Source organism: Muntiacus reevesi, chromosome 3, assembly GCF_963930625.1.
Source record: "Muntiacus reevesi chromosome 3, mMunRee1.1, whole genome shotgun sequence".
NCBI lineage: Eukaryota > Metazoa > Chordata > Mammalia > Artiodactyla > Cervidae > Muntiacus > Muntiacus reevesi.
Window position 1 is genome coordinate 120,082,769 of NC_089251.1, and position 14,185 is coordinate 120,096,953.

General features: G+C 38.4%; 1 protein-coding gene across 2 annotated transcripts in view; it reads left to right on the forward strand.

The window, feature by feature from the left end:
* PID1 (phosphotyrosine interaction domain containing 1) overlaps nucleotides 1-14,185 on the forward strand; it is a 251,565-nt gene that overhangs the window by 112,098 nt on the left and 125,282 nt on the right. For both annotated transcript variants that reach the window (XM_065930410.1, XM_065930411.1), the window contains exon 2: nucleotides 10,551-10,697. In XM_065930410.1, the coding sequence (XP_065786482.1) occupies nucleotides 10,551-10,697 (147 nt within the window). The remainder of the gene's footprint in view (nucleotides 1-10,550; nucleotides 10,698-14,185) is intronic.

Genomic DNA, 14,185 nt, shown 5'->3' on the forward strand with positions numbered 1-14,185 from the left:
GAGTTTTATAGTTTCTGGTCTTACATTTAGGTCTTTAATCCATTTTGAGTTTATCTTTGTATATGGCGTTAGGAAGTGTTCTAATTTAATTCTTTTGCATGTAGCTATTCAGTTTTCCCAGAACCACTTATTAAGGAAGCTATCTTTGTATAAGAGGCCCCATTGTATATTCTTGCCTCCTTTGTCAAAAACAAGGTACCCATAGGTACGTGGGTTTATCTCCGGGCTCTCTATCTTGTTCCATTGGTCTGTATTTCTGTTTTTGTGCCAGTACCATTCTATCTTGATGACTGTAACTTTAAAGTATAGTCTGAAGTTAGGAAGGTTGATTCCTCCAGCTGCATTCTTCTTTCTCAAAACTGCTTTGGCTATTCAGGGTCTTTTGTGTTTTCATATGAATTGTGAATTTTTTTGTTCTAATTCTATGAAAAATGCCATTGGCAATTTGATAGGGATTACATTGAATCTGTAGATTGCATTTGGTGTATAGTCATTTTCACAATATTGATTCTTCCTAACCAGGGACATGGGATATCTCTCCATCTGTTTGTGTCACAGACAGACAGTTTGACTTGTTTATGTTATTACTTATCTCTATCACATACTCACACTCTGTTAGTTCAGTATTCCTAATTTAAGTATGTGTATGTGTGTTAGTCACTCAGTCGTGTCCGACTCTCTGTGACCCCATGGTCTATACAGGCTTCCAGGCTCTTCTGTCCATGGGGTTTTCCAGGCAAGGATACTGGAGTGGGTTGCCATTTCCTTCTCCAGGGGTTCTTCCTGACCCAGGGATTGAACTTGGGTCTCCTGCATTGCAGGCAGATGCTTTACTGTCTGAGCTACTAGGGAAGAGTTAATTCAGCTATATTTGAATTTTTTCTTGAGTGGGTGGAATTTTTGTTCTAAGCTTCTAGCATTTGTCATTTTTCCATCAGGGTTTGCAAATTCAAATGTCTATAATGGTCAAGCAAGTCAAATGTCCTGAAGTAGGAAATGGCAACCCACTCCAGTATTTTTGCCTGGAAAACTCCGTGGACAGAGAAGCAGGTTACAGTCCATGGGGTCGCAAAGAGTCAGACACGACTGAGCACACACACACAAGTCAAATGTAGGAGTGAAGTTGGTAAGGCATAGTCACGGGTATTTAGTATAGCAGAGAAAGCTGATATTGGGGGAAGAGGGGACATGGTGAATTGTAGAGGAAAAATGCTTCAGTAAATAAGGGTATTTGCAACAACCAGCTGGAGCTAATTGTTGCCCTGAGGGAATGCACGTTGCTTTTGTTGATCTTCTGATCTTTTAAGAGAAGTGGAAATGCAAATTTTCATCATATATAGCTCAATTTTTGAATACTACTTCAAATTTTAATCATAAAACAGTCTGTGAATCAAATAAAGCTTATTTATAGGCCAAACATGCCTTCGGGCTGTGAGCTTGCAACCTGTGTTCAACAGTAAATTGTTTAACTGTTTACATATAGAAAAATAACTTAGAAAATTGCAGAAACTACTTAAGCTAGGGATACAGCACATGTGTATTTGTGTGTATGTATTTCAGGTCAATAACAAAGTAAATAAGTGAATACACATACACACACTCCCCTGAGTTAAGTCTTTTATAAGCTTTGGGAACTTTCCTCATACTCTGGAGCATGAAGTTATTTTTGTTTCTCCCACATAATCTCTTGAGAAAATCTGTAATGTGTAAAAGAAATGCTTCCATAATTAAAAACTGCATGAATAAATATGGGTGTGTGAACATGAGTATTTTCAGTTAGTTTAATAATAGCTATCACTTTAATAGAGACAGACAAGTTTATGAATATCCGGATGGAGGCCTTTAAACTGTAACATTTTTTGAATATGGCAATCACCAGAAAAATTTGCAGCGAGAAAGTTCATGCCAAATTGATGTATGTCTTTTTTTCTTAAAATACCAGATTAACACAAATTGCATTAAAAATTAATTCTTGAAGTAAAACAATTTTGTGTATGCCTATTATATTTGATGAGATTATCCAATCCTGCTTTACTTTTAAAAAGAACAAAAAATAAAAGATGAACAAGATCTTTGTGCTAAAATGTGTTTAAATGAAAGTTGAATTTAAGTAAAATTATCTTTTATTCACTCATATTATTACTCTTAATTGTCTAACAAATTATTTGCTGTTTATCTAACAAAATATTTTTCTTGCTTTTTTTTTGGTGAAAGTGCTAGAATAAATATTTAAAAGCAGAAATCTAAGAATATACATTAAAAATAAGTAAAAGATTATTAGATCTTTATTAAAGGATGCAAAAGATTATCTCACTTTTTCCATAATTCATATGTGGGACCTGGCTACACGTTTTTTGTTTTTTTTGAGACAAGTGGTATAAAGTGTAAGGACACTACAAATGAGTTCCAGTAATTCTTACAGAACCCTAAGGTATTAAAATGAAATGATGAAATGTGATTATGTGTGGAATGTCAAAGCCCTACTGATTTTTGTATACTTGTACAAATTAACATTTGTTTGGTTTATTGAGTTTTTCCATTAATTCCATTCATCCACTTGTTCCTTGTGGTTCTCTTGAGAACGTTTGCAATATTTTTGAAGCTTGATTAGGGCATTACTGAGTCAGTAATTTGCAAGTTAAAACTGACCATTGTAGTCAGCCTTCAAAGTGCAAAGATGAACCAGGAATTAAAACATTTAATGTCTTCCCTCTAATTTGAGTGAAGATAGTGTTCCAGTTATCTTAGAAAAATGAAAAGGCAGGATTTGCCTTCCAAAGAAGTTTTGTGTTTTGGATACAGAGTCAATACAAAGGTGAGATACACTGGATTTGAATTGGTAAAATATGTAAATCCCTGCCTGCTAAACTGCCAGAGATTAATGTCTGAATAGGAGTAGGAAGCACCAACTGTAAAATTATACAGGGCATGGCTATTACCCCATCTGCATAATGGGGCTTGATTTAGAGGCTCTATTTTAGGAACCCACATAAAGCACCAAATGTAGAAAGCAGAGCTTTGTTGAATTTGTCCTGGGCAGTGCCCTAATTTTCTACAACACTATTCACTTCCCTTCTTTAAGGATGAATAACACATTTTCTTTATGGAACCTTGTACATCCGTCATTGGGAGCCATAGCTTTTCTGAGCTACTCTTATTAGATTGCTCTTGTGTTGCCTTTTTATGATGCTACTGGATTATGTTTGAGGTTGCATTATCTTTACTACACTTGTTTGTCTATGCAAAGAACAAGTGATATCACATTTGACTTAGAACAAGCATTTTAAAGTTAAAAAATGAGAGAACTTAGGCCCAGGAGGTACAAGGTCATGCAGTTCTACCAGAGCTAGTGATGGCACATGAGTCTTGGCTACTCAACAAGAACTGGATATCATTGTACTCACAGTATTTCACTGTCTCTTGATAGTTGGGATTCATGTTATTTTGGCAGCTCAGAGGGCTTTATCTTAGACATGAATAACCTGAGGACTATAATACCTTCTTTGGATTGTTATTGGTGCTTGATCATTAAGGCTCAGCCTATTCAAATAACTAACTGCAAGATTCACTATTTTTTAAGAGATAATGTTGCTATTCATTTATGCAGATTAACATTTATGAAGTCCTTTTTAAATTTTTGTATCTCCTTTTTATTTTTGCAGATGATTTTTTATTAAAAAGTAACTTTTATTGCTGAGACTCTTGAGTTCTGGGGATCAGACACATAACTCAAGCTCACATAAGCAGAAAAGGCAGGGTATTGGCTTACACTGTCAGTAAGTCCATCACTAGATCTTCATCTAGATGCAGCTGGATCTAGGGGCTCAGCCTTGTCAAATCTGTGACTCTCCATTTCTGCGTTTTCCTTGTCTCTGTGTGGTATTATCATTCACAGACTGACCTTGGGGGGAAAGAAGGTCAGCTGCAGCTCTGGACTCTTTACTCCAGGTTAGCAGCCCTACATATCAACCTTCCAGAAGATTCTGTTCAGCCAGTCTTGAGTTTTCTCTTAACCAGTGCCTTTGGCCAGGGACATGGGGTACTCAGATAGTCAACCTGTGTTACATATTCTTTCCCAATGTTAAGGGATGGGGAATTGTGATTGGCAGCCCCATTTCACAAAGCAGCATATACTTGTGGAGTTTTTCCCAAGGGAGGGGCAGAAGAGTGTTCTTATCAGAAGCATCTTTAGCTATCACACTTCTACAGATGATAGTTTACAAGACAGACTCAGAGTTATATACAAATGTTAATTTTCTGTAAAAGTGGTAGACTCAATGATTCATCACGTAATCCAGATTTTATTCCTCTCTTTACCTTCATCCTTTCACAGTGGACAAAAAGGACAATGCCATCAAGGTAGAAAAACCACTTTTCAAAAAAAAAAAAAGGAATCATTTTCTCTATTTCACTTTCAAATATTGTCTTAGCCTTTTCCTTTAGCTCTTCTAAGAAACTTCTCATGTAGAATTGTAGTTGTCATTTGATTTAACAGTCTCTACTGATTGTGCAAAACCTTTCAAGAAGGGGTTCTCTTCTTCTTTTCCTATCTGGATTCCTTTTATGTCTTTTTCTGCTCTGATTGCTGTGGCCAAAACTTCCAACACTATGTTGAATAGTAGTGGTGAGAGTGGGCATCCTTGTCTTGTTCCTGATTTCAGAGGAAATGCTTTCAATTTTTCACCATTGAGGGTGATGCTTGCTGTGGGTTTGTCATATATAGCTTTTATTATGTTGAGGTATGTTCCTTCTATTCCTGCTTTCTGGAGAGTTTTAATCATAAATGAGTGTTGAATTTTGTCAAAGGCTTTCTCTGCATCTATTGAGATAATCATATGTTTTTTATCTTTCAATTTGTTAATGTGGTGTATTACGTTGATCGATTTGCGGATATTAAAGAATCCTTGCATTCCTGGGATAAAGCCCACTTGGTCATGGTGTATGATTTTTTTAATATGTTGTTGGATTCTGTTTGCTAGAATTTTGTTAAGGATTTTTGCATCTATGTTCATCAGTGATATTGGCCTGTAGTTTTCTTTTTTTGTGGCATCTTTGTCTGGTTTTGGAATTAGGGTGATGGTGGCCTCATAGAATGAGTTTGGAAGTTTACCTTCTTCTGCAATTTTCTGGAAGAGTTTGAGTAAGATAGGTGTTAGCTCTTCTCTAAATTTTTGGTAGAATTCAGCTGTGAAGCCATCTGGTCCTGGGCTTTTGTTTGCTGGAAGATTTCTGATTACAGTTTCGATTTCCTTGCTTGTGATGGCTCTGTTAAGATCTTCTATTTCTTCCTGGTTCAGTTTTGGAAAGTTATACTTTTCTAAGAATTTGTCCATTTCATCCAAGTTGTCCATTTTATTGGCATAGAGCTGCTGGTAGTAGTCTCTTATGATCCTTTGTATTTCAGTGTTGTCTGTTGTGATCTCACCCTTTTCATTTCTTATTTTGTTAATTTGGTTCTTCTCTCTTTGTTTCTTAATGAGTCTTGCTAATGGTTTGTCAATTTTGTTTATTTTTTCAAAAAACCAGCTTTTAGCTTTGTTGATTTTTGCTATGGTCTCTTTAGTTTCTTTTGCATTTATTTCTGCCCTAATTTTTAAGATTTCTTTCCTTCTGCTAACCCTGGGGTTCTTCATTTCTTCCTTCTCTAATTGCTTTAGGTGTAGAGTTAGGTTATTTATTTGGCTTTTTTCTTGAGCAGAAAAAGACATAAAAGGAATCCAGATAGGAAAAGAAGAAGTGAAACTCTCGCTGTTTGCAGATGACATGATCCTCTACATAGAAAACCCTAAAGACTCTACCAGAAAATTACTAGAGCTAATTAATGAATATAGTAAAGTTGCAGGATATAAAATTAACACACAGAAATCCCTTGCATTCCTATACACTAACAATGAAAAAACAGAAAGAGAAATTAAGGAAACAATACCATTCACCATTGCAACAAAAAGAATAAAATACTTAGGAGTATATCTACCTAAAGAAACAAAAGACCTATACATAGAAAACTATAAAACACTGATGAAAGAAATCAAAGAGGACACAAACAGTTGGAGAAACATACCGTGTTCATGGATTGGAAGAATCAATATTGTCAAAATGGCTATTCTACCCAAAGCAATCTATAGATTCAATGCAATCCCTATCAAGCTACCAACGGTATTTTTCACAGAATTAGAACAAATAATTTCACAATTTGTATGGAAATACAAAAAACCTCGAATAGCCAAAGTAATCTTGAGAAAGAAGAATGGAACTGGAGGAATCAACCTGCCTGACTTCAGACTCTACTACAAAGCCACAGTCATCAAGACAGTATGGTACTGGCACAAAGACAGAAATATAGATCAATGGAACAGAATAGAAAGCCCAGAGATAAATCCACGAACCTATGGACAGCTTATCTTTGACAAAGGAGGCAAGGATATACAATGGAAAAAAGACAATCTCTTTAACAAGTGGTGCTGGGAAAACTGGTCAACCACTTGTAAAAGAATGAAACTAGAACACTTCCTAACACCATACACAAAAATAAACTCAAAATGGATTAAAGATCTAAATGTAAGACCAGAAACTATAAAACTCCTAGAGGAGAACATAGGCAAAACACTCTCCGACATAAATCACAGCAAGATCTTCTATGACCCACCTCCCAGAATATTGGAAATAAAAGCAAAAATAAACAAATGGGACTTAATGAAAATTAAAAGCTTTTGCACAACAAAGGAAACTATAAGTAAGGTGAAAAGACAGCCCTCAGATTGGGAGAAAATAATAACAAATGAGGAAACAGACAAAGGATTAATCTCAAAAATATACAAGCAACTCCTGAAGCTCAATTCCAGAAAAATAAACGACCCAATCAAAAAATGGGCCAAAGAACTAAACAGACATTTCTCCAAAGAAGACATACAGATGGCTAACAAACACATGAAAAGATGCTCAACATCACTCATCATCAGAGAAATGCAAATCAAAACCACAATGAGGTACCATTACACACCAGTCAGGATGGCTGCTATCCAAAAGTCTACAAGCAATAAATGCTGGAGAGGGTGTGGAGAAAAGGGAACCCTCTTACACTGTTGGTGGGAATGCAAACTAGTACAGCCACTATGGAAAACAGTGTGGAGATTTCTTAAAAAACTGGAAATAGAACTGCCATATGACCCAGCAATACCACTTCTGGGCATACACACTGAGGAATCCAGATCTGAAAGAGACACGTGCACCCCAATGTTCATCGCAGCACTGTTTATAATAGCCAGGACATGGAAGCAACCTAGATGCCCATCAGCAGATGAATGGATAAGGAAGCTGTGGTACATATACACCATGGAATATTACTCAGCCGTTAAAAAGAATTCATTTGAATCAGTTCTAATGAGATGGATGAAACTGGAGCCCATTATACAGAGTGAAGTAAGTCAGAAAGATAAAGAACATTACAGTATACTAACACTTATATACGGAATTTAGATAGATGGTGGCGATAACCCTATATGCAAAACAGAAAAAGAGACACAGAAATACAGAACAGACTTTTGAACTCTGGGGGAGAACGTGAGGGTGGGATGTTTTGAAAGAACAGCATGTATATTATCTATGGTGAAACGGACCACCAGCCCAGGTGGGATACATGAGTCAGGTGCTCGGGCCTGGTGCACTGGGAGGACCCTGAGGAGTTGGGTGGGGAGGGAGGTGGGAGGGGGGATCGGGATGGGGAATACATGTAACTATATGGCTGATTCATGTCAATGTATGACAAAACCCACTGAAATGTTGTGAAGTGATTGGCCTCCAACTAATAAAATAATATTAAAAAAAAAAAAAAAAAATAAACAATAAGGATTTACTGTAAAAAAAAAAAAAAAAAAAAAAGAAGGGGTTCTCATTTTATTTCTGTTCCAGCTATGCCTCTCACAGTGCTGACTGAGTGGGAGTATTGAGTAAAGGTAGATGGTGGAGGTTATACAAGAACATTGTGTTGCATTTGGAATTTGAGCTCCATTATTTTTCTTTTCACATTTGAAAGTTTCTTATTTTTTTTTTTAACGTTTATTTCTTCTGCTTGGCTCCCAGGCAAGTAATCAAGGGGGATGCACATGTAACTGTGACTTCCAGTCTCTCTTGTGCCTAGTGATTGAACCATTTGGTTCTGACAGTAATGACAGTGGGGAAAGAAAGATAGTCTCAGAACCTCTGGGCAATGTGGTTGTCCAACCCTCATAAGAATAGGGCCATTAGTGCCATCTTCAGGACTTTCCTGTGTGGCAGAAGTCAAGCTGAGTTGAACTGCAGCTTCATGTATCTCTCGTGGAGCCCCAGCAAAATGGCGGCCAGGGTGAAGTGTCCCCACTTTCTCATTATCCCGTCTTCTGAGCCCCTCTCCCTTTAGTCTTCATTCTGTGGCTCCAGTTAGTTGTTCACAGAGGGAAACCAACTTCAGTGTCACTCCCAGTGATCTGTGTTTCTCTTCCGAGACCACCTTGCAACCCCAAATCCATACCCTCTATTGGTTGGGAATCAATTAGGAGCAAAAAAACTTCAGCTTAATACAAAGACTTGAAATTTATGCAGTTATCAGGAAGACATCCTTACATTTAAAAAACTGTACCTCAGTATTCCTTGGGAAAATTGAGTGAAAGTCTCTTTTCCATTTTAAAATGAAGGCCTTGTCCTGATACAGATTCCAAAACTTCCACTTCCTTTATATTGAATTGTGTGGAAAATGGTTTTGGCAATTTATATTTAGGTGAATGTACTTGTGTATTCCGGCTTCCCTGGTGGCTCAGTGGTGAAGAATCTGCCTGCTAATACAGGAGATGTGGATTTGATCCCTGGGTCAGGAAGATCCCCTGGGGAAGGAAATGGCAACCTTCTCCAGTATTCTTGCCTGAGAAATCCCACAGAGGAGCCTGGTGGGCTACAGTACATGGGGTTGCAAAAAGAGTCATATGTGGCTTAACAACTAAAAAACAATAGCAACAATTTGTATATTCACTTCTTTCAGTCCCATGTTTATTTCACAGTCCATAACAAGTTCAGAAATGTCAAGTTGGATGAAGTTGTGAGCTGGTATATTGCATGATCCTTGGTAGAGATCATTATTTTTATATTTGAGCTGTGTTTTTTTTTTTTTTTTTTCATTTTATTGTCTGAGTTACCTTCCACACATACTTGTGGGACATCTGTGATATTTCAGTTGATGTTTTAGGTACTTGGGAGACTTCATTAATTAAAACAGTTTCTACTTATATGGTGCTTATATTCTAGTGGATGGTGATAGAATAGTAGTAGATGATAGTAGTAGTAGTCTAGTAGATGGTAATAAAACACATTTCATAGTGATGATAAGTAGTGATAATAATGAAGCAGGGGGAGGAAATAGTTATGAGGATTTATGTGTACCAAGCTTAGCTACATAGTCTGTGGGGCCCAGTGCAAAATGAAAATCAATGTCCTCCATTCAAAAAGTAGAAAAAAGTGCCATTAAAAGTACTAAAAGTAAGCTTTTTTCCTTTTCTTCCATGAATCTCTCTTTGGAATAATTATGGTGGTTTTTTTTTTTTTTTTTTTTTTTTTTAAACTTGCTGTTTAATGGTGTTATAAGTTTAAAGAAAAATTAACTTTCAAATTATTAACATGGATTTGTCATTCATCATTTACTGGGCCCAAGTAAATGAGAGGATAATGGGTAGGAAATGAGATTAGAGCTTCTTTGGGTTCCTGAAGCATGCGTAGGCTTGAAGGCCAAAGTAAGAACTTATAATTTTTTGATGAGAAGAGGGGAAGACTTGGGAATCTTGTGGCAGAAGGGTGACAGCTGATTAGATTTTAGAAGGATTCCCTTAGGCTGCTGTGTGGCAATGTTGGAAGTGGCAGGCGTAGGTTGGAAACTGCTATAATAGACCAAACAAAGATGGTGCCTGAATTGTACATATAGAAAAACAATAGTGATTAAATGTGGTTAGATTCTGGGCATATTTCAAAGTTAGTGCCAATAAGAATTGAATGTAGACTAGATGTTTACTTAGAGTCCTGGCCTAGACAACAGATAAAATGGTCTGTTGAGAAGCAGCTAGTTTTCTAAAGTTCTACAGCCAAGGCATGACACAAATGGAAAAGGCAGACAACAAAAGTCAAACGTGTGTGTTTTTCATCAGTTCTTTTTCATTATCTCTAAACTTTCCTTCAAATAGCTCCTGTAACATCTTCACTTATTTAGCTGATTTTAGCATGGATTACATATCTAGAATCTCATCCATACATATCACTTTGAAAGAACCTCTGAGAACAAAGTTCTGGCGAGGCTACCGCTGTCCCATGTTTTCATGGCATAGGAGTGGGTATTGGCTGTCTCCCATAGTTTCATTTTGGTAGTATCCTGACAGATTTTTTCTTTCATTTTACTCAAACTCTTTGGCTTGCCCTAGTAAAAATAGAATTAGTAACACAAAAAGTTTGCTCCTGAGTTTGCTGTGCGATGGCGCCTTGTACAATTCCAAATGATTTCACTCAGTTTGGCCTTTTTGTTTTTTCCTACTTTTCAGCACTTTCAGACCATGCTGAAGTCTAAGTTGAATGTCCTAACACTGAAAAAGGAACCTCTGCCAGCAGTCATCTTCCATGAGCCAGAGGCCATCGAGCTGTGCACGACCACGCCCCTGATGAAGACCAGGACTCAGAGTGGCTGCAAGGTAGGAGGCTCATGGCCAGCAGGGAACCTGTTGGTGGGACAGACAAGAGGATGCATAGCCTTAGGGCACTTGTATCATAGTGAAAAGTTATGTAAAGAGTGAAGATGTCAAACGACTACCAGAATAAGTTCAGTAAGTGATGGTAGTATGAATTTATGCCCCGCTTTATGTTTCTTGATGATATAACACTCTTCATCATATGGTGGTACACACTAAAGACATGAGTTTTACCATGTGTGAATGAAATAGTAACTGCCCCATATTTTCTGTAGCCCTTTGGAATGTTGGGCTTGACAAGAAAAATCATGTCCTTAAAGATAATTCCTCCCTTTGTATTTGCAATCTGAATAAGATATATCTTAAAAGAGCAAAACAAGTTTCTCAGTAGTTGTACTCTCTGAATCCTTTGGGGGTAAATTTGCATTTTCATTTTGCTGTAGCTCTTAAAATTTATTCTAGTATTCATGTCTCAGAATCCATTTAAAAAGTGTTTTTCATTTATGTAAACCGTAATGCTGACTTGGAAAGAGAACTAGAAATGAAAGACATAATTTTGGTAAGTTTTTGGCTTCTTTCTCACATAGTATTCTTTTTTACATGTGTTGATGAATATAGTCATCGCTTTAGAGGTAACAAAGAAAATATGTCCCATGCATATTTTGTCATCAGAAATTTGTTTTGAGTCCTGAAAGTAAATGAAGGGGCAGGAAAATGCATGTTTGCTTGTGGATTGCTTTTAAAACCTTGTAGTACACTCTTTCCCTTATTGCTTTCTGGATTAGGGAAGCAAAGATCCATTGATCTTTCTCACCAGAATATTCTGTCCCCTCCCCAGTGCTTGCATAGTTGTGGTCAGATTGGAGCAAGCCTGAGTGTTGGTATTTGCACAAAACCTCACACATGTCCATTCATTGCACAAATACCCTGGATGTGCTCAGTGGCAGTGGAGATGGTGAGAGCCAGAGCCCCTACCCAACCCCAGCATCTTTATGGGCTTAACTGTTCCTTGGGGGAGGAGAGAGGGAAAAGTACAGACGAACAAACATTGGCTGATGAGAATGTCAGTCTGTGAAGAACTTGTGGAAGTATCTGTTAGGTAGAGGGAGCAAGAGAGCTACATCCCTGGTCTTGTGCATTTTAGACCGAAAAGAGTGGGCTGGTGAACGTGGGAAGGTCAGAAAGTAGTGTTTGTAGTGGAGTCCAGTGGGGGTCCAGGTATAGGGAGCTTTGATACTATGGCCAGGAGTTTAGATTTGGTTTTAATTTCTAGGGAGAAGTAGCAGAGGGATTCAGGCAAATGAGTTAAATGACTCCATTTGGGGGAAAAAAAATTGAATGATAACTCTGCTAAGATGAGCATCTAGCTTTTCAAAAGCAGTGGCCAGTGGCTCTGCTTCAGCAGAAGAGAGCGACCCCACAGAATTGCCTTTGGTTCCCTTGTATGCAGTCCTTTTGGTGAATTGATGATGTGAAGGAATTTTAAAACTACTCATTAAATTGTAAAGTGATAAGAAATCAAATTAGGTTATATTTCCTTTGGAGATTTCCTGAAGTCTTTTTGAATTCTGTTCCTGTTAGGGAGGGGACAGTGGTCCCTCAAAAGCATGATGAAATCAGTAGGAACAAGTATAAGGAGGAGTTTGGTAAAGTCTGCAGGGCATGTTTAAATGGGAGGGAAAATGCAACTACAGAATAAAAAGACCTAACAATGCAGTTCCAGATACAAAAGAGGGATGGGTGTGTGTGTGTGTGTGTGTGTGTGTGTGTGTGTTTGTGTGTATGTGTGTGTGTGTGTGTGTGTGTGTGTGTGTGTGTGTGTATGTGTGTGTGTGTGTGTGTGTGTGTGTGTGTGTGTGGTGGGGGGAGGGAGAAGGAGGAATATTTGCTAGGATAATATAACATTTCTAATAAGAAATATAGGATTCCAGATTCACGGGGTAATTTTTCTCTCTATGCATTGCTTTAGATTATGTTCATTTATTTTACCTCTAGAGGGATGTTGAACAAGACATAGAAGGAATTGAGAAGAGCATGTCAAAGAGAGTGAGAGTCGCCCAGGCATTGGTCTATAGGGCTATTTAGACAAAGAGAAGTCAGCAGTGATTTCAGCTGAATGCAGGGAAGAACTTATGCATTCAAGGTGAAAACCACGTTCCACTGGGCTATAAAGAATTTATGACCTCTCCAGCCCTAGAAATCTTGAAGAGGAGATTCCAGGTGCAGATAATCATAATCCTAGAATTGGGCATCTGGGCCAACATCTCTTGAGGTAATTTCCAGCTTTTCTATTCTGTTTCAAGGATGAAAACCTCTAATGTATCCTTCTTTAGACTGTGCACTCAAATCCACTTTACATATTTAAATTTTAGCTGCAAATATACTGGAGTCTCAGCCTTTCATTCTCAGGGACAATGTCACCTTTGTGTTCAGAGTCATAGTCTTTGGTTCCAAAACAACAAAACAAAGTTAGATTTTTGAGCCTTGAAATTTTGGTTTAAAATCTTCAGACCGCCCCCCCCTCCTTTTTTTTTTTTTTTCAGATCATCCCCAGGAACAAAGTGTAGTGTTTCCTCTCTGATTCTTGCCACTGCTTAGCTCCCAAAATGCCAGCTGCAGAAGGATCTCCCTCCGGGCTCCGGCCTGCCAGGCATAATGAGCACAATGGAGCGGGGGCCCAGCTGCAGGGCCGGCTCCGGGGGACCCTCCTTCCTCCACACAGGGCTGGCTCTTCTTGCCTCACAGCTCTCAAGTTGTGCCTGCATAACTTTAGGTTTGGGGAGGGACAGAGGCAGGAGGAAGCAAAGGAAAGGGGAGTTGCAAATGGATTCTGGTGAGCGAGGTCAAGGCCCTGGCTCTTCTCAGATTTCCCATTTCCCTCTGATCTGTATTCTCCGTGGGTCCTTGGCGGGATGACCCTGCCAGGCTATTCATGTTGCGGGCAGCTGGGTCTTTGTGTATTCTCCTCCCTTGCTGCCACTTTTTTTTTCCTGTTTGGAGTGGAGTTATTTAACTGTACGATCCGCTGCATACCATTAGGATGCTTGTTGGAGCTGTTCCGAGTGTCAGATATTGTGTCTGATTTTGCAGCGGAGACAATGGCTTATCTTGCCTGCCTTTGCCTGTCTAAACAGTAGGATCCTAGCTGGCTTTGGCTTGTTAGCGAGCATTTATTTAATTAATAGTCATCAGAAACCTACTGTGTGCATGGAATTGTGGAGAAAGGAAACAGAAAGGAGTCAGAGTTGGTATTGTGAGTGAGTAGGTGGCTCAGGGGTAAAGAATCCACCTGCCTATCTGCCTTCCTGATCCCTGGGTCCAGGAAGATTCCCTGGAGGAGGGAATGTCAACCCACACCAACATTATTGCCTGGAAAATCCCACCGTCAGAGGAGCCCCAGACTACAGTCCATGGGGTCACAAAGAGTCAGGCGCGACTGAATGAGCACTCACACACACATTTAAATTATTAAATTGCACAAAGCAATTTAT